This window comes from Mastigoproctus giganteus, chromosome 8 (genome assembly GCF_048544385.1).
Source record: "Mastigoproctus giganteus isolate SK-2022 chromosome 8, ASM4854438v1, whole genome shotgun sequence".
NCBI lineage: Eukaryota > Metazoa > Arthropoda > Arachnida > Uropygi > Thelyphonidae > Mastigoproctus > Mastigoproctus giganteus.
The window spans coordinates 46680555-46702810 of record NC_143582.1 but is presented as its reverse complement, the minus strand read 5'-3'; the positions used below and the strand labels follow the sequence as shown (position 1 = coordinate 46702810).

The 22256-nt window shown below is 38.1% G+C and overlaps 1 protein-coding gene across 1 annotated transcript in view; it reads left to right on the top strand.

Annotated features, from left to right (window-relative positions):
* LOC150081507 (centrosomal protein of 78 kDa) overlaps window positions 1-22256 on the top strand; it is a 206933-nt gene that overhangs the window by 46067 nt on the left and 138610 nt on the right. The window contains exon 4 of the mRNA XM_090380226.1: window positions 7415-7518. Coding sequence (XP_090236352.1) covers window positions 7415-7518 — 104 coding nt within the window. The remainder of the gene's footprint in view (window positions 1-7414; window positions 7519-22256) is intronic.

The window sequence follows — 22256 nt, the reverse complement described above, 5'->3', positions numbered from 1 at the left end:
TTCATCTATGTCGAAAACTTGTTGAGGAGTATAACACCCCTCTTCAATAATTTTAACAAGTTCTTTTCAGATCATCATATAGGCTAATCACTTTTTCTTTAAATTATCTTTAATAAAATTATTTAGAAGTCTCCATTTCAATTATAATAGCTGGCCTAACCATAACCAGTTTAGTTGCTTGCAATGGAAGTGTCTTTCCCGCTGCTAAAATTAATTTGTTATTTTTTATAATTGTTCTTACAGTTGAACCTGCCAGTCCTAAATTATTGCACACATCCACTTGTCGTTGAACGGAATTGATTCACTTCAAAATGTATAATTTCAAATTCAGTCTTTTTCTCACCTTTGTAGTCTTCGTACTGCGTCCAGACGTTGTTGCTTTTTCAATTCCTACTATTAGTTCACACTCTCCCTATATATATTTATATATCTTGTTCAAATTTTCAATCGTTAATAAAATACTTTTTATTCATCCACTCAAGTTCAAATAAATTTTTTTAAACTTGTAGTGGATGACACTTGATGTTAATACAGTTTTTTCAAATATTAATTCATTAATTAAATTTAATTAATTAATTTTAGTTTTATATGGGAGAAAAAAATTTCTCTTATATAAATTTAGGAATAAAATTGAAATCAACAGGCAGTAGCTCAATCGGTAAAATGCAAGGATTTCAGTATTTTTCACGTGAAGGTGAAGAAAAATTTCTCTTATATAAATTTAGGAATAAAATTGAAATCAACAGGCAGTAGCTCAATTGGTAAAATGCAAGGATTTCAGTATTTTTCACGTGAATGTGAAGAATACGAGTTCAATTCTTGCGAAAATCAATAATTTTTTGATAAATTTTTGTTATTCATCCACTCAAGTTCAAATACATTTTTTTAAACTTGTAGTGGATGACACTTGATGTTAATACAGTTTTTTCAAATATTAATTCATTAATTAAATTTAATTAATTAATTTTAGTTTTATATGGGAGAAAAAAATTTCTCTTATATAAGATATTTAGCAGGATATAAATTTATGAATAAATACCGTCAGTGACGAAGCGTGTAGATCGCTGGAAAAAAATTTCTTTTTCAGATTCTTTTTTTTCATTCTGGGTTCTAGTCTGAGTCAAGGAGGGAACAAAATGGAAAATGAAACATGTGAATAAAAATAATAGTCCAACACCATATATAGAAAGGAAAATGGAAAATTGCAAGGAAATTCGCTTTCTATTTTGCCACTTAATATTGTGATTCTGTCATATGTATATACATATTTATATTAATTGTAATTATTTAATAAAAAGTAACTAAAATAAAATTTTTCTTTGTTGACCTAAGTAGGAATTGACTTAAAAAAATTTTTTTTTATATTACTTGTTAATTCTTATCTGCCATTATTAATCTTCAAAAATGTAACTGTGTTGCATTAATTATGATGCAATGTTCGAGTAAACTGGCCATTATGGATGTGTAACACTGTACTGAGCGATGACTAGACTTCAGATAAATGCATATAACGCAAATATTACAAGCAATATACTTGATCATTTTCTCAAATGTTGATCTCAGAACTACATAACAAATCACTGTACTGCAATTAAATTAGTGTGGGAGAAAATTTCACTGAGCATGGGAAATTTTCTCAAGTCGATGTGGAAAACATTTTAATGTTGTTTTGTTATTCATTTTCATGCTATTGACTATATCAGATGGAACGTTTTTGTTAAACATGCCAAAAATTCAATCTGTACACTGGTAAAAGAGTGTTATAGTGAGTTGTGACAGTGTTAGAGTGAGATTTGGGTTATAATATAAGAACCGCGTTATTGCGAATCAGCATAGAGCGAACTGTGTTATAACGAGGGCCTGCTGTATTGGCGATACCTTGGCACTTCTCCAATCCAAAGGAATCTCCCGAGTCTAAAGACACCCTCATTATTAGCCTCAATGGTTTAATACATTCCCTTACACTCTCCCTCAAAACTACATGGTATATGCCATCAACTCTGGGAGCCTTACTTGCCTTTATGCTCAAAAGTTTTTCTAATAAATAATTGTCTGTAATTTTGAAATCACTAATTTCATGTGGCTCAGCCTCACTTGCACAGTTTCTTCTCAGCATGAATGGTCTTTCATCAGTAAAGACAGATGCAAAGTACCTGTTCAATTCATCTGCAACATCAGCTGGATTGTCTAGGATATTCCCACATCCAGTGCACAGGAGTCCAATCTGATCAGCACCAAAACACTGATACAACAGTGATATGAATAGTAAGTAATAACTTACACAATCACTAGCTAAATTTAAAAATAAGCTAACGAATGTGACTAAGACTATTTAAACTATTTGTAAAACACAGTTTAATATGTTATTTAATCCATAAAGACTAAAAAAATCCAAAACCAAAAACATCCATTTTCACGAGAACAAAATTCTGTGTCCTAGCACTTATCTAGTGACATATGATGGAAGAAAGCTACCTTATACAGTATCACCCAAAAAAAACCCTTCTCATTTTACCTATTCATCCACTCCAAAAGTTTGTCTAGTTCTTCCTTGAATTTATTTAAGCTGTCAACTTCCACAATGACGTGGAAGTTTGTTCTAGCAATCAACCACCTGCTGGCTAAAGGCAAATTTACACACTTCCATTCTGCAACTATCTTTCCTCAGTTTGAATTTACGCCCCTTCATGTGTGTTATCTGAGCAAGAGGAAGAATCCCATCAGAATTGAGCTTTCTCAAACTATTCAAAGCTTTAAACTCCTCAATCAGATTACCTTGCAGGTACCTAGTTTCTGGATGCTGCAATTTGCATAACAGAGGCCTTTCTTGGTAAGAGCACCCCTTTGTTCCTCTCACTAATCTGGTTGTCCTTCTCTGTAATCGTTCCAGCAGCTCTACATTCTTCCTAAAATGAGGCCTCCAGACCTCTATGCAGTACTTAAGGCATGGTCTGACAATAGCCTTATGCAAAGGGATAATCACCTCCTTATACCTGTTAGCAAAATTCCTGTATATCATTGACAATTCCCCATGAGTTGTCCTGCCTGCTTGTTTGCTGTGCTCACATAACTTTATCTCTGACTGCATAATTACTCCCAATTCTTTTTCATTCTTCACTACCCTGGGTGTAGTACCACACAGTTGGTATGTTACCCTGGGGTTACTGCTACCCATAAGCAGTACTTTGCATTTGATAGTGTTAAACTTCAGTTGCCACTTCTCAGCCCATCTGCCTAACTTTTCTAGATCCTGTTGCATTAGCATACTGGGCACCTCTGTAGTCAGGTGGGAAGGAGCAGCAGTGTGCAGCACACGCTTCTTTTAGCATTAGCATTAGCATTAGTAGAGGCATTTGATGCAAGAAAGCAAGCTTATGCAGCATCAGCCAAAAAAAAAAAAAAAAACCACTCCCACTTCACCCCTCTGTTCGTTCAAAATACCTGTCCAGCTGAGCCTTAAACTTATTTAGGCTATCAACTTCCACGACAAGAAATGGAAGTCTGTTCCACCAACCAACCACTCGCTGGCTAAAGGCAAATTTCCGCACGTCTATCCTACATCTGTCTTTCCTCAATTTGAATTTATGCCCTCTCAGGTTCATTCTTCCTCTCGCTCAGAATGAGCGAGAGGAAGAATCCCATCAGCATTGAGCATGCTCAAACCATTCAATGCTTTATACACCTCTATCAGATCACCTCGCTGGTGCCTAGTCTCCAGACACTGTAATTTGCAAATCTTAAGCCTTTCTTCGTAAGAGCACCCCTTTGTTCCATTCACTAATCTTGTTGCCCTTCTCTGTACTCGTTCCAGCAGCTCTACATCCTTCTTGAAATGAGGCCTCCAGGCCTGTATACAGTACTCTAGGTGTGGCCTGACCATTGCCTTATACAAGGGAATAATCACCTCCTTATCCCTGCTAGAAAAATTCCTATATATCATTGACAATACACCATGAGCTACTCTTGCAGCCCGTCTGCACTGCTCAGAGAACTTCATATCTGCCTGCACAACCACCCCCAGGTCCCTTTTATTCTCTACCACTGTCAGTGCAATACCACAGAGTTGATACGTTGCTCTGGGGTTGCTGTTTCCCATGTGTAGTACTTTACATTTGTCAATGTTAAACTTCATTTTCCACCTCTCAGCCCATCTGCTCAACCTTTCCAGATCCTGTTGCAGCAGCAGCATAGTGTCAGTAGTGTCCTTGACAACCCTGCCTACCTTTGTATCGTCTGCAAACTTCGACATTAAGCTTGATATACCATCATCAATATCATTTATGAATACAGAAAACAATAATGGACCCAACACTGAGCCCTGAGGGACTCCACTAATAACATTAGTCCACGACGAGCAGTGTCCATTGATTACCACTCTCTGTCTTCTCCCCCTCAGCCACCCCTTTACCCACAGCAGCAATTTGCCTCCAATGTTACACTGCTCCAATTTGTGCAGCAGTCTTCCATGTGCAACAGTATCAAAAGCCTTTCTAAGATCCAAGTATATAATATCAAAGTTATTCCCTGCATCCAGTTCCTTTGTGACTGCATCATAGTATCCAATCAAATTGGTCAGGCAAGACTTCCCCTTAACAAAACCATGCTGTGTCCGAGCTATAACTGAAGTCTTGTCTAAATGATCCTGCAGTGCTTCTTTAACTAGTGCCTCCATTAATTTTCCTGGAACAGAAGTTAAACTCACAGGTGTATAATTACTTGTGTCAGCCTTTGATCCTCCGTTGTGAATTGGGGTCACATTTGCACATCTCCACTCTGTGGGTACCTCCCCTGAGTCCAAGGAAGCTCTCATAATTATGGCTAAGGGTTTGATTACTTCCTCCGCTGCCTCTTTTAATATAACTGGATAGATCTCATCCACCCCGGGTGCCTTTCTTGTGTTTATCTTCAACAATTTCTCCTCCACTTTACTCTCAGATATTACAAGATTCTCTAGCTTACTGCTAGAGTTGAATACACCTCTGGCTTTCCCCTCGCTAAATAACTCCTCATGTGTGAATGTCGATGCAAAATATTCATTTAGTTTGTTAGCTACCTGAGCAGGATCATCAACAGTTGACCCATCGATATCAAGTGGACCAATCTGATTCATCCCCTTCCTTCTAGAGTTTACATAAGTAAAGAACTCTTTGCTGTTTTTCTTTGCATCCCTTGCCAAAGATTTCTCGTAATCTGCCTTCGCCTGCTTAACCTCCTTTGTAACTTGGTTACAGATCAACTTGTATCTATCATAGGCTTCTGTGTCATGTGTTAATTTGTATGTATCCCATGCATGTTTCTTCTCTGCCATATGCCTCATCAGTTCATCTGACATCCATTTAGGCTTAAACCTTGAACAATATTTCTTAGTTGGTATGTAAAGTCTAGTAGCTTCCAAGATAAGTTCTTTGAATGCTTCCCATTTTGCATTTACTGTTGGTAACATCATCAGTTGATCCCACTGTATAGAATTTAAATACTGTCTCAGTCCATCGTAGTCGCCTTTACGAAAGCAATAACCCTTCCCTTTACCCCTAATGGTAGTTACCTCTTTGAGTAAATCCCACTTCAGCACACTGTGATCACTGCCACCTAGTGGTTCATTTATCTGCAGATTCTTAATGCATGAAGAATCACTACTGATAATCAGATCAAGAGTATTACTCCCTCTAAGTTGCCTCCCGAACATGCTGATGTAGAAAACAATCATCCAATAAATCCACAAAAGCCTTGCTAGTGTGTGAGTGACCAGCCCACAAATTCCAGTCAATATCTGGGAAATTAAAATCTCCCATTATAAGACTCTCTGATTTACTGGCCCACTCTATTTCCCTGTACAGTTTCTTATTATACTCATCAGAGTCATTAGGCCTATAGCACACTCCTACTCTCAATTTTGATCTCCCAATGCTTATGTCACACCAAACTGACTCGACACTGCACTGTCCAGCGATGTCCACTGGCTTCACTTCCTTGGATTTTATGTATTTCTTAACTAATAGCATAACCCCTCCTCCCTTCCTATCCAGTCTATCTTTTCTGTAGACGTTGTACAAGTTGTACTTCTTGATTAGACCAGGGTTCAAGCCCGTCACCACCAAATACGGAGGATGCGGAAAGGTCAGGGAATGACCACCGTATATTCCCGGAGCAATATGGCCTTAGTTACTAATGCTCCTAAAAACCAAATAACAACAACAACAAACAGCATTAGCATACTATCATTACTGTCATTAGCAACCCTGCCAACCTTTGTATCATTTGCAGACTTGAACATTAAGTCTGATATACCTTATCAATATCATTGATAAAGATAGAAAACAAAAATGGGCCCAACAGCGAACTATGAGGGACTTCACTAATAACATTAGTCCAACGAAGAGCATTGTCCATTGATTACTACTCTTTTTTTTTCCAGTATTTATCATATACGGAAATTCAAGTATATGGCATCAAAATTATTTTTTGCATCCAGTTCCTTTGTAACCACATTGTAATATCCAATCAAATTGGTCTGACAAGTTTTCCCTTTTCAGCTATGCAGCAAAAAAAAAACAAAAAACTAAAGACTCCTTTCTTGGATTGATAAAATTATAAAATAATTCAGAGTGTTAATTCTTTTTAACACTCTGAATTACTTTATAATTTTATCAATCCAAGAAAGGAGTCTTTAGTTTTTTTTTTTTTTTTTGCTGCATAGCTGAAAAGGGAAAACTTGTCAGACCAATGAAAAGAGGTCTAATTGCTGCTGAATTTGGAATTTGCCCTAAGAGACACCTAGGGTCAATGAGATCTATCCAATTATATTAAGGGAGGCAGCAAAAGAAGTAAGCAAACCATCAGCCATAATTTTGAGTGCATTCTTAGATTCAGGCGAGGTCCCCACGGACTGGAGATCTTCGAATGTATCCTCAATTCACAAAAAAAGGGAACAGAGGGTGACATGAGTAATTCCAGATCTGTTAGTTTAATTTCTGTTCCAGGGAAAATAATGAAATTACTGGTTAAAGAAGTAATTCAAAATGATTCAATGAGAGAGAGAGAGAGAGAGCGAGCGAGAGCATAAATGTTTCACAAATTAATCTAATGAATGTTCCACTTCTGCTTGGATTGTGCTTGGATTTTGCCTGCACATTAATGTTTTGTGTTGACCTAATTTTATGCAACTGAGTCACAAAAATATGAAGTTTTTGAAAACAGCATTAATGCAGTTCTAATTATCAAGGATTTTAAAGCATTATTCTTATGGATAGAGATGACACAAAATTGTTGAAGATTTGAAGGAACTATTGAGAAATTCAGCTTATTGACTTTGAGTTATTGGGAGTCTGTTGTTACTGTTTGTTTGATTTGGTTTTATATATAATTTTTGGAAGTATTAAATAAAACCTATTTTAAGAAACCTTACATTTTCCAGTGATGTGCCATAAGCTGAGAACGGCTACTTCCATAAGAATTTTGGATTTCAGTAACTGCGAGATATCTCTGAAAGGTGTGGAAGCTGTTGCTGGTCTTATTAAGGTAGGATTAATTTAGAGATTGTGTAGAATTGTCTGCTGTACTCACTGCTGTGCTTTGCTTGTAAAGTAATGCCCACCATCGTGGGCATTACAAGCAGTGATATGATTTAGTTTTCTTTCAAGCAGTTGTTCATTGATCGACTGCCTCTAGCTATTATAGCTGGATACTTTCCTGATTTTAATTAGACGAAGGTTAAGAGGATATCCTCTGTGTGCTGATGTATGTTTCATGTACAGAGTAGCAGATTTTTTTCTTCACTAATAGTTCTGGATTAATATATGAATGAGTCAGCGCTTAATATGAATATTTTTTTAATAACGTATGTTCATTGCAAAGAGTGTGAGGAAATGCATGTATTTCCTCACACTCTTCACACGACAACAACTGAGCTTTATGATGGGCCAGGACCAGGATATGTCTTTCAGGGATAAAAGTTGATGACAATGTAGAGCAGTTATCATCTTTTAAGGGCACAGAAGGCGATATTGTTGTACACATTGTACAAATTTATTTACTATACTTCTAGCATTGGTATACATGCTCCTATTCCTAGTTATCCTAACACATCCCATATACCCACCTATTTCAGGATGACTGCCATCTGTCCCCGAAACCTCCAATACCCCTCGCTCCAGGTCGCTACTTATGCTAATAGAAGTTGTGCAAGAATCACCTTCACCTCTGCCTACGGCTACTGTTAAACTATTAGTCCTTGTATCCCCCCCAAGCTATCAGTTTTCTGACCCACCTAACACTGCCTCGATAGCATCAGCAAATATTCTTGCACCCTTTCTATTTAAGTGTATCCCATCCCTGTAGAAGCAGTCTCTCCTGTTAACAAGTACAGACCAGGCTGAAAAAAATTCTATCCCTTGAGCCTTGCACAATCTTTCCAGGGCCGAATTGATCAACAAGGCTCTCATCATATACTCCCTCCTAACGTGTCTGGGCAGAATTGCAGACACTTTCAAATTCAACCCTAATTCTCGGCTTTTGTTGAACAGTGACCTGTACTTGTTAAGTAATTCTGCCGGTCTCCTACTCTTAATATCATTAGTGCCAATGTGTACAACTATATCACCTTTTGTGCCCTTAAAAGATGATATCCGCTCTACAACATCATCAACCTTTGCCCCTGGCAGACATACCTTGGTCCTGTTCCACCTATCCTTTTTACAAAGCATTTTCCCCGTTTCCCTGACATTAGAGTCACCAACAACTACTAGTTCCTGTGGGACCAGTGCATTCTGTCTTTGGGGTTGCAGCTGTGTTGCGTGATGACCAAGTGCAAGCTCTGGTGTTGATGTGGGCAGCTGAGAGCCTGATGGGCCCCTCAATTTATATCTTTCGTGGGCATCCACCCTATTCTTCAAACTCTCATATAGGCCCATAACAACACTGAGTTGTCGCCTGATTTCCTTACACTCCTTACATCTCGCGCACACACAAAGACATCCCCCATGGCAATATCATGTTCTGTTCCAGAGAGTTCGGCAAACATTTCACAAGTTGCACATTTTTTTAGGCTGTGATGCGTTGGAGAATTGCCTCCCTCAGTTCTCCCCCGAGTCACAGCACTCCTGCCACTTTGTGCCCGTTGCTTTGCTGCTCTAGTTGGGGCATGCTATTTTAAATTAATAAGATCAATAAATTAAATTAATTAAATGTTAATATTACACTATCTAATAGAAACAGTTAAGTGTATTTTTCAATTAAAAATTTGAATTCCCTACCACTATATCCAAAAACAATGGCTGCAAGATTCGAACGAAATAACGGTTTTACGTATATTAAGTAGTAATCCACAAAAACTCTTTATCTAAATTAAAATAAAAATAACCAGCATAACTATAACTATAAGATTACGTATTAAGTACAATATAAAATAACAATTATATAAATAAAAAGGCAAACACTTATCGCTTTTTCGGAGCCTGTAACTCACACCTGTAACTTTCACAGGTGAAAGTGATTCTTGCACTGCTTCTATTGGAACGAGCAGCAGCCTGGAAAACAAGATGCAGAGTATTTCAGAGACTGCTGGGAGTCATTGTGGTACAAGTAAATAGGTGCCTCTGTAGCCAGGTGGGAAGGAGCAGCAGTGCATAGCACACGCTTCTTGATTAGATCGGGGTTCGAGCCCATGACCACCAAATACGGAGGATGCGGAAAGGTCAGGGAATGACCACCACATATCCCCGAAGAAATGTGGGCTTAGTTGCTAATGCTCCTAAAAACCAAATAATAACAACAACAACAACAACAACAACAACAAGTAAATACATGGGTTGTGTTAGGGTAGCTAAGAATAGGAACAGGTGCATGTATACTTGCATATACACCAATGCTAGGAGTTTGGTAAATAAATTTGATGAATTTGAGGTATTGCTCAAAACATCAAAGGCAGATATTGTTGGGATATCAGAGACATGGTGTCACACAGATATAAGGAATGCAGTACTGGAATTTAGGGAGTACAATGGCTACAGAAAGGATAGACAGGATAGGAAGGGAGGAGGGGTTTTGCTATTAGTTAAGAAACACATAAAATTCAAGGAAATGAAGCCAGTCGACATCACTGGACAGTGCAATGTCGAGTCAGTTTGGTGTGACATAAGCACTGGGAGACCAAAATTGAGAGTAGCAGTGTGTTATATGCCTAATGAATATAATAAGAAACTGTACAAGGAAATAGAGTGGGCCAGTAAATCAGATAGTCCTATAATGGAGGATTTTAATTTCCCACATATTGACTGGAATTTGTGGGTTGTTTACTCACACACTAGCAAGGCTTTTGTGGATTTATTGGATGATTGTTTTCTACATCAGCATGTTTGGAAGAGAACTAGAGGGAGTAATACTCTTGATCTGATTATTAGTAGTGATTCTTCATGCGTTAAGAATCTGCAGATAAAGGAACCACTAGGGTGCAGTGATCACATTGTTCTCAAGTGGGATTTACTCAAAGAGGTAACTACCATCAGGGGTAAAGGAAAGGGTTTTTGCTTTCGTAAAGGCAACTAAGGAGGTCTGAGACAGTATTTAAATTCTGTATGGTGGGACCAACTGATGATGTTACCAACAGCAAATTCAAAATGAGAAGCATTCAAAGAATTCATCTTGGAAACTACTAGGTTTTACATACCAACTAAGAAATATTGTTCAAGGTTTAGGCCTAAATGGATATCATATGAACTAATAAGACATGTGGCAAAGAAGAAAAATGCACGTAATACATATAAAATAACAGGTGACACTGAAGCCTATGATAGATATGTTGGTGTGTAACCAAGTCACAAAGGAGGTTAGGCAGGCGAAGGCAGATTACAAGAAATCTTTGGCAAAGGATGCAAAGAAACACAGCAAAGAGTTCTTTATTTGTGTAAACTCTAGAAGGAAGGGGATGACCCTGCTCAGGTAGCTAACAAACTAAATGAATATTTTGAATCTACATTCACATATGATGAGTTATTCAGGGAGGGGAATGCCAGAGGTGTATTAAACTCTGGCAGTAAGCTAGATAGTCTTGTAATAACTGAGAGTAAAGTGGAGAAGAAATTGTTGAAGATAAACATAAGGAAGGCACCTGGGGTTGATGGAATCTATCCAGTTATATTAAAGGAGGTGGCAAAGGAAGTAAGCAAACCCTTAGCCATAATTACGAGAGCTTCCCTGGACTCAGGGGAGGTACCCATGGACTGGAGATGTGCAAATGTGACCCCAATCCACAAAGGAGGATCAAAAGGGAGACAGGTAATTACAGACCTGTTAGTTTAACTTCTGTTCCAGGAAAATTAATGGAGGCACTGTTTAAAGAAGAATTGCAGGATCATCTAGCCAAGACTTCAGTTATAGCTTGGACACAGCATGGGTTTGTTAAGGGAAAGTCTGGTCTGGCCAATTTGATTGGATACTATGATGTAGTCACAAAGGAACTGGATGCAAAGAATAACTTTTCATCAACCGGTGAAATATCACCACTTTGCTATTTGGAGGCTTGAAGTGGTGAAACCCATGTTTAGTCTCTAGAGCAAAGTTTCCGGCATCCCCCCTCCCCCCATACTTCAACTTCAACCCATGCACGGTACTAAGTACTATAGGTTTTGATACCTTTCGTGTTTGGTGTTTTCATAAAAAAAAAAAAATTTTGGATCTTAGAAAGGCCTTTGATACTGTTGCATATCTAAGACTGCTGCACAAATTGGAGCAGAGTGGCATTGGAGGCAAATTGCTGCTATGGATAAAGGGATGGTTGTGTGGGAGAAGACAGAGAGTGGTAATCAATGGACACTGCTCCTTGTGGACTAATGTTATTAGTGGAGTCCCTCAGGGTTCAGTATTGGGTCCATTGTTGTTTTCTGTATTTATAAATGATATTTATGATGGTATATCAGGCTTAATGTCCAAGTTTGCAGACGATACGAAGGTTGGCAGGGTTGTTAATGACACTAATGACAGTACGCTGATGCAACAGGATCTAGAAAAGTTGAGCAGATGGGCTGAGAGGTGGCAAATGAAGTTTAACATTGACAAATGTAAAGTACTACATATGGGAAGCAGTAACCCCAGAGTAGTAGTAGTAGTGGCATGTGACGCAAGAAAGCAAATGTATGAGCTTATGCAGCATCAGCTGAAAAAAAAAAAAAAAAAAAATCACACCATTCCCTCCAAATGCCTGTCCAGTTCCTCCTTAAATTTATTCAACCTATCAACTTCCACAACGACAGATGGAAGTTTGTTCCAGCAATTAACCACCCGCTGGCTAAAGGCAAATTTCCGCACATCTATTCTACCTCTGTCTTTTCTTAATTTGAATTTATGCCCCCTTAGGTTCGTAATCTGAACAAGTGGAAGGATCCCATCAGAATTCAGCGTGCTCAACCCATTCAAGGCTTTATATACCTCAATCAGATCACCGCGCAGGTGCCTAGTGCAGCCACTGCAATTTGCAGAACTTAAGCCTCTGTTGGTAAGAGGATCCCTTCATTCCCCTCACCAATCTTGTTGCCCTTCTCTGTACATGCTCAAGTAAATCTACATCCTTCTTAAAATGAGGCCTCCAGACCTGTACGCAGTACTCAAGGCGTGGCCTGACCATTGCCTTATACAAAGGGATAATCACCTCCTTTTCCCTGCTAGCAAAATTCCTATTTATCATTGAGAAAACCCCATGACCTGCCCTGGCAGCCTGTCTGCATTGCTCAGAAAACTTCATATCTGCCTGCTCAATTACTCCCAGGTCTTTTTCATTTTCTACCACCTTAAGTGTAGTACCACACAGTTGGTACGTTTCTCTGGGGTTACTTCTACCCATATGCAGTACTTTGCATTTGTCAAGGTTAAACTTCAGTTGCCACTTCTTAGCCCATCTGCCCAAATTATCCAGATCCTGTTGCAGTAGCACACTGCCATTACTGTCATTAACAACCCTGCCAACCTTTGTGTCATCTGCAAACTTCGACATTAAGCCTGATATACCTTCATCAATATCATTGATAAATATACAAAACAACAGTGGACGTAACACCGAGCCCTGTGGGACTCCACTAATAACATTAGTCCAAGAAGAGCAGCACCCATTGATTACCACCCCTGTCTTCTCGCACTTAACCATCCTTTTATCCATTGTAGCAACTTACCCTTAATACCATTCTGCTCCAATTTGTACAATAGTCTTTCATGCGCAACAGTGTCAAAAGCTTTCCTGAAATCCAAATATATGATATCAAAATTATTTTTTGCATCCAGTTCCTTTGTAACCACATCATAATATCCTATCAAATTTGTCAGACAAGACTTTCCCTTAACAAACCCATGCTGTGTCTGAATTATTTCTGTAGTCTTGTCTAGATGATCCTGCAATGCATCTTTAACCAGCGACTCCATTATTTTACCCGGAACAGAAGTTAAACTAACTGGTCTGTAATTACTCGTGTCACCCTTCGATCCCCCTTTGTGAATTGGGGATATATTTGCACATCTCCAGTCCGTGGTAACCTCCCCTGAGTCCAAGGATGCTCTCATAATTATGGCTAAGGGTTTGCTTAGTTGCTTTACCGCCTCCTTTAATATAACTGAATAGATCCCATCCACCCCAGGTGCTTTTCTTACGTTTAACTTCAACAATTTCTCTTCCACTTTGCTCTCAGTTATTACAAAATCATTTAGTATCTTTCTACAATTTGATAACCTTCTGCCATTTTCAAACCTTAATAATTCCTCACGTGTGAATGTAGATGCAAAATACTCATTCAGTTTGTTTGCTATCTGAGCAGGATCATCAACAGTTGAACCATCGATGTCAAGTGGACAAATTTTAGAGTTTATATAAGTAAAGAAATCCTTGCTGTTTTTCTTAGCATCTTTTGCCAAGGATTTCTCGTAATCTGCCTTCGCCCGCCAAACCTCCTTTGTGACCTGATTACAGATTAACTTTTATCTGCCATAGGCTTCTGAGTCGCTTGATAATTTATATGCATCCCATGCATTTTTCTTCTCTGTTATGAGTCTCATTAGTTCATTTGACAACTATTTAGGCTTAAACCTTGAACAATATTTCTTAATAGGTATAAAACTTTTAGTAGCTTCCACGATTAATTCCTTGAATGCTTCCCACTTAGAATTTACTGTTGGTAACATCGTCAGTTGATCCCACTGTACAGAATTTAAAAACTGTCGGAGACCACTGTACTCGCCTTTACGTAAGCAAAAACCTTTCCTTTACCCCTGATGGTAATTAAATCTTTAAGTAAATCCCACGTCAGTACACTGTGATCACTGCCACCTAGTGGTTCTTTTATCTGAAAATTCCTAATACATGAATGATCACTGCTGATAACCAGATCAAGAGTATTACTTTCTCTGATTGCCTCTCGAACATGCTGCTGCAGAATACATAGGGCGCCTCCGTAGCCAGGTGGGAAGGAGCAGCAGTGCGTAGCACACGCTTCTTGATTAGACCGGGGTTCGAGCCCGTCACCACCAAATACGGAGGATGCGGAAAGGTCAGCGAATGACCACCGCATATTCCCAGAGCAATATGGCCTTAGTTGCTAATGCTCCTAAAAACCAAATAACTAACTAACTAACTAACTAACTAGCTGCAGAATACAATCATCCAATAAATCCACAAAAGTCTGACTAGTGTCTGAGTGCCCAATCCGCAAGTTTCAGTCAATATCTGGGAAGTTAAAATCCCCCATTATAAGACATTCCGATTTACTAACCCACTCTATTTCTCTGTACAATTGTTCATTGTACTCATTCAAGTCATTAGACCTATAACACACTCCTACTCTAATTTTTGCTTTCGCAGTGCTTATGTCACACCAAACTGACTCAACAGTGCATTGTTCATCTATATCAACTGGATGCACTTCTTTTGATTTTATGTTTTTCTTTATTAACAGCATAACACCTCCTCCCTTCTTATCCTGTCTATCCTTTCTGTACACATTGTACTCCTCAAATTCCAGTTCGGCATTCCTTATATCTGTGTGACACCACGTCTCTGATATCCCAACAATATCTGCCTTTGATGTCTTGACCAACACTTCAAATTCATCAAATTTATTTACTATACTTCTAGCATTGGTATACATGCAAGTATACATGCACCTATTCGTATTCTTAGTTACTCTAACACATCCCATATACCCACCTGTTTCACGATGACTGCCATCCGTCCCTGAAACCCCCAACACCCCTCGCTCCAGGTCGCTGCTTATTCTAATAGAAGTTCTGCAAGAATCACCTTCACCTCTGCCTTCGGCTACTGTTAAACTATTAGTCCTTGTATCCCCCCAAGCTATCAGTTTTCCGACCCACCTAACACTGCCTCTATAGCATCAGCAAATATTCTTGCACCCTTTCTATTTAAGTGTATCCCATCCCTGTAGAAGCAGTCTCTCCTGTTAACAAGTACAGACCAGGCTGAAAAAAATTCTATCCCTTGAGCCTTGCACAATCTTTCCAGGGCCGAATTGATCAACAAGGCTCTCATCATATACTCCCTCCTATCGTGTCTGGGCAGAATTGCAGACACTTTCAAATTCAACCCTAATTCACGGCTTTTTATAATCAGTGACCTGTACTTGTTAAGTAATTCTGCCGGTCTCCTACTCTTAATATCATTAGTGCCAACGTGTACAACTATATCATTTTGTGCCCCTAAAAGATGATATCTGCTCTACAACGTCATCAACCTTTGCCCCTGGCAGACATACCCTGGTCCTGTTCCACCTATCCTTTTTACAAAGGATGTTTCCCGTTTCCCTGACAATAGAGTCACCAACAACTACTAGTTCCTTTGGGACCAGCGCAATCTGCCTTGGGGGTTGCCGCTGTGTTGCGTGATGACCAAGTGCAAGCTGTGGTGTTGATGTGGACAGCTGAGAGCCTGATGGGCCCCTCAATTTAGATCTTTCGAGGGCATCCACCCTGTCCTTCAAACTCTCATATAGGCCCATAACAATGCTGAGTTGTCACCTGATTTCCTTACACTCCTTACATCGCGCACACACAAAGACATCCCCCATGGCAATATCATGTTCCGTTCCAGATAGTTCGGCAAACATTTCACAAGTTGCACATTTTTTTAGGCTGTGATGCGCTGGAGAATCGGCCCCCTCAGTTCTCCCCCGAGTCACAGCACTCCTGTAACGTATCAACTCTATGGTACTACACTGACAGTGATAGAAAATGAAAAGGACCTGGAGGTAATTGTGCAGGCAGATATGAAGTTTTTTGAGCAGTGCAGATGGTCTGCAAGAGTAGCTCATGGTGTCTTGTCAATGATATACAGGAATTTTTCTAGCAGGGATAAGGAGGTGATTATCCCGTTGTATAAGGCAATGGTCAGGCCACACCTTGAGTACTGTATACAGGTCTGGAGGCCTCATTTTAAGAAGTATGTAGAGCTGTTGGAACGAGAACAGAGAAGGGCAAGGCGCCGCCTCCGTAGCCAGGTGGGAAGGAGCAGCAGTGCGTAGCACACGCATCTTGATTAGACCTGGGTTTGATCCCGTGACCACCAAATACGGAGGATGCGGAAAGGTCAGGGAATGACCACCGCATATCCCGGAGCAATATAGCCTTAGTTGCTAATGCTCCTAAAAAACAAACAAACAAACAGAGAAGGGCAACAAGATTAGTGAATGGAACAAAGTGTTGCTCTTACGAAGAAAGGCTTAAGTTTTGCAAATTATAGTGTCTGGAGACTAGGCACCTGCGAAGTGATCTGATTGAGGTGTATGAAGCTTTGAATGGTTTGAGCATGCTCATTGCTGATGGGATTCTTCCTCTTGCTCAGAGTAATCGCCTGAGAGGTCATAAATTCAAATTGAGGAAAGACGGTTGTAGGATAGATGAGCGGAAGTTTGCCTTTAGCTAGCGGGTGGTTGATTGCTGGAACAAACTTCCATCTGTCGTTGTAGAAGTTGATTGTAGTTTAAATAGATTTAAGGCAGAACTTGACAAGGCAGAACTTGACAAACATTTGGAGTGATTGGATGGGTGAAATAAGGGTTTTTTTTTGGTTTTTTTTTTGGCTGATGCTATATAAGCTTGCTTTCATGTTATGTGCCTATGCTAATATAACCTTGTTCCTCATCTTATCAAAATAGGCTCTGATGGAAGAGGAAGGACATGTTGCAAATCTCTGTAAATAGCTGGGTGTGTAAGGGTTTTGACAAAAATCTTTTTTACACAAGAAATAACTTTATTAACTTTCCCAAATTCTTCTGTATTGTTTCTGCAAATCTGTGTAAGCCATTGGGTGAGTAATTGATATGGATTAGGTTTGATAGAAAACTTGTATTGCTGAAGCTACTTTTATTGTATGTGGAGTATTGGCACTAACAAAATAGCAGACTTTTTGCAGTGAGTTGATTCTTGGCCCTGGTGATAATAACTGTAAAGAATCAAATAATTTGCAAATCTTGCAGTTGTGGAGTACTTGACATTTTCAAACACCTCACAAAAAGAGGCAAGCAAGTATGCATAACATAGGAAGGTTCTCCAGTTAATTTCTTACAAATCAGATGCACACTATAACTGCCACAGCATTTGTCATTTTCATCAGCAGACATCAAGATGCACCTTTCTACAATATCTTCATGAATTTTGCAAATAATATTAAGATAATTATTCCTCAAGGTAGATTTGTCTGTAATGTTTTGATTTGTAGAAATGTGGACATGTACAGTTTCTTATGTAGGGTGGCTCCCAAATACTAGTTCACTCCATTGTGGTATCCTGTGATGATACAAAAACTCTTCACAAAGGCCAAAAAATGTGTGTATGTGTTACATTGTTTAGTTGTTTCTGGCAACTTTGCTATCAGGAAGCAACAAGCAGCACCAGGAAGGTGCATTTTTGTACCCATCTACACCCTCGATTATGTGTCTCAGGTTTATGGTTCTGCTAGAGATAGTGTACTTCAGTGGTTAGATCCAGTCCATCATCGGGCTATCTGGGCAGCCAGTGGAGCATTTTGCACCTCTCCTGTCCAAAGTCTATACGTTGAAGCAAACAAACCATCTCTATCTCTTCAACATAAGCAGTTTTCCTTACAGTTCACTTTTAAATTGAAATCTCTGCCCGATTGTGTGCATCATTGTGTCCATGTAGGCACCAGTTTTCGAGCCACGATGGGAAAATCTCTACAACACCCATTGGACTTCCAGCAGACCTTTTAGTATTCAAATCCAAGGGCTGTTAAATAAAATAAACATTACAATAGACAAAGTTGCCCTGTCACCAAGGCAATTCCTTCCACCCTGTATGCCCATCTTCCAACTTATGACTTCTCCCCTCAAGATCTGGGAGAAGGCTACTACACCGTCAGCTGTCTACCAACAGCCCTTTGTATCACATTGACTGCAGTATTCTGACTTCCTGTCAGTCTATACAGATGACTCGAAGTCAGAATCTTACATGGGATTTGCTGTTGTCTTTCTATACAAAACAGTATCCAATACAATTCCGCAAGAAACTAGCATTTATACTGCACTGTTTCATGCAATAGAAATAGCCCTTGATCACATTAAAAATAGTGATTACTAAAGTTATATTATATATAGTGACTCATCAAGCATGTTGCAGGCTCTATTATTGATGTGATATAATCCTCATCCAGTCCTGTCCTGGATTCAGCAGATGCTTTTTTCTTGTTGAATTAGAATTTGACATTTGCTTCTGCTGAATCCCAAGCCACATTACAATCTGCAGAAATGAATTAGCTGATGCCACTGCCAAATCAGCCATTTCCCTGGATAATCATTGCCTGTCAGTCCCCTGTACAGACTACAGGGTTGGAAGAGGGGAAGTTGTTCTTGCTCGGCTCTGCATATGTCGTAATCATCCAACACTTTCCTTTTTTGCTGAGGGTGGATGACCCACTGTTTTTACTGTTCATCACATTTTTATAGAATTTTCTGTTTTTAGAGAAGCACAAGGCTTATTTTTTTAGGGTTTTTAAAAATCTGGCTGAACCATTTACACTCAGTCAGATTTTAGGTGATAGAGACAACATGTCTGATGTGTTTAACTATCTACACTCTGTTAATTTATATACAAAGATTTAAGTTTATATTTTTATATTTTTTATTTAACTTTATAACCTTAGTATATCATATTTACCTCCTTGATGTGGTAGCCTGTTTATAGGCTACCACATCAAGACTTTATTTTTGCCATTGGCTTTATTTTGACGGCACATTATGGGCTCAGCTACCAATGCGTCATTAAACACCAAATCAAGCAACCAACCTGTCTACACTATAAGAAGGTGGGCCACAACTGAGCATGAACTGCAGCAAACCTCAAGTGTCTGTTACTGAATGTCTAAACAGTTAAAAAAAAAAATAATAATAATAAAATAATAAATATAAGAACTAAAAAAATTAAAAGAAAATAATAAAACAAAGAATCGATAAAAAACTACCACAAATTCTGCACCAGCAGGGCTAGTGCAAGCAAGAACAAACACAGTAGAGGAAAGAATAGCAGAAAAAGGAGGAAGAGTAAAAAGTAAACTCTTGATAGACAGATAAAAAGGAAAAGACAAGAAATAAAAGGAAATAGAGGGAAAGATATAGATTCCACACAAGATAGCCTGTTCCAGCATATGAAGCCATCTCAGGACTAGCCTAAGGCCAACAAGAGATGGAAGACAGCAAAACACAGTGGTTGTTCAGCGTTATATGAGTATGATTAGAAACTGTCGAAGGTGATGGAGAAGCTGGTTACTTGAAATAAAGACTGTGGTGGTATCGTGAACTGGAGGTGATGGCCTGGACTGAAGGTGGAGCTGGAAGGAACAATTAGGATTTTCTGTGTAGAAAATCCTAATTATTTGGGGAAAAAAATCTAAAGGCATTATATTCAATCAGATGACACACCACACAAAACTGCACACAGTTGTTCTATGGCAAACGTCTGTGTTGGATGCTAAGAAGAAAGTAGATAACTGCCCAAAATACTCAGTTGACAAGGTCAAAGTTCAGAGTGGCAAAAGAAAGCTGACTGGGACCAGCATGGCAGCTACACAATGGTCAGTGATGGTAGTAGTACAGTAATGAAGATTAAAAATAATTTGCTTTAGGGGTTTTGATACAGTGAAGAAGCAGCTAGGTATCAAAAACAGTGATCCAGCATCAGGTGCAGCATAACTATTTAATATAAAGTTCAAAGAAAACACTTAGTATCACAAATAAACAGGAGCACGAAAAGAATGTGGCTTCATATACCAGGCCACCTAGTGGAATTCCCAACTGTATTGAAAGTGACCGAATATTTTGATTTGTACAATATTTTTTCAAAAGTCTCTTAAATTGGATTTCTTGACATATTGAAAGGGATATTGCCTTACCAAGGCAAGACAATAGAGCCTTTGAAAAGACACTTTTCTCGGTATGTCTAGCATGGTTAAAAGTGACTGATCTAGCAATTTTTTCATGCATTTTTTTTTTTTTTTTTTTTTTATTTAGCTATAACATGCAATGTTGTTTTTGCATAATAGCCTGTCTGGAATTATTTTCTGCACACAATGTTATTTTCACAAACAAAACAAAAGGCAATATTCCCATCTGCAGTAAAATCTTTTCTGTGACTGGTGATTCACCATTCCATAAGTTTAGCAGTAGATTTGGTTTTTGGTATTTTGAAGGAAAGCTCAAACTATCTGTAAAAACTTGGATGGTATGTTACACGTTCACAGACAGTACTCGCATCCAAACGTCATTGATGCATGAGAATTAAAGCAAAACACCATTAAGGTTTTTTTCACATTAATGATATTGTAATATTGAAAGTTTTCAATGGTCGAAATCATGTTTCAGAGTTTAATGTCTGAAAAACTGATCATATTAATGAAATATGCAGTGGTTGCTAGTAATATTCATTCATATGTATTTACATGCACTAGTGATTAAAATGGCCACAATGTGCATATGCACACATGCCAAATGTATAAAGTTTGATGTCTAGTTAAGATTTGGAAGTTAAGTACAAATTAATCATTTACTTGAATGAATCAAATTCCTCACACTGAGAACATTTTCATTGAGTTCAATAGTTTGGAGTGAATGAATGGGTGAAATGGGAACGTTTTTTTTAAGCTTATGCTGTATGAGCTTGCTTTCTTGTGTCATATACCTCTACTAATGCTAATGACTGTTCTTAATTCTCATTCTGAGTTCAATATCCACCTTTTATATAATCATTAATACAGACACCAGAAAAAAAGTTAGTCCTTTGTGGTGTTTAGGGTATATAACAGATTGAAAATACTTGTTTGCTTACTGAACTGAAATTAGAATATAAAGTCAATATGTTTTCTCTACAGATATACCTGCTATTCAAAAGAAGCAAGGGTTTTTACTATGAAAGGTAGGGTGCAGAAAAAATGTTAGTGAATAGCAAAAAGGAGTGATAGCATTTGACAAATTTAAGGGACATTCTGTTAAAAAAACAAGTCAGTCAGAAATTGGCAATGGTACTGTTGAAGTAAAAAGTCTCTACTAAGTGATTGTGATTGGCAATGAACATTGTGTTTAGTAAATGAAAAGTGATTTAAAATAGGACAAGAACTGCTGCAAACAGTTACCAAGGACCTCATCAGCCAGTTTCTTGTCCATTGTCTATATCTTCCTTGTATTTTTTAAACTAGTTAAAAACTCTTGGTTTTGACATAACATAATGTTCTTAAACTTGGTTAAAAATCTTAATTGTTTTGAGAAAATTAAGGTTTTTAATTTTCCCTTGTTCCCTTGTCTTCATGTGAAATTTCATATTAATTCTTTATTCCTAAAAATAAAGTCTTATCTTAAAACAAGAAAAAAAAACTTGCATGATTTCCCATTCTTCTAGCTAGCAGTAGACTAATTTTTGCATGAAATAATAGCTAGTGCAAGAGGAGAAAATGTGTCTTCACAGGCAATGTGCCCAGTCACTTTATAGTCATACTTGGTTGGTCAATATTAATTTTTTTTTTGTAGTTTTTATGGAGTTGATAAGAGAATTTTGTTATATATGCAAATAGGTTCTTATTTTGAACTTGTATCCTGAATATTTATAGAATCCATTATATTATGAGATTTAAAATTTTTAGAGTAATTTTTAATGAAAAATAAAAAAAAAATTCAAAAAGAGCTGTATGATGATTAATTTTAATGTGGACTTATTTAAAAATTTTATAAATTTTTCATCATGTTTTTCTCCTTAGTGTTATTTTTGCA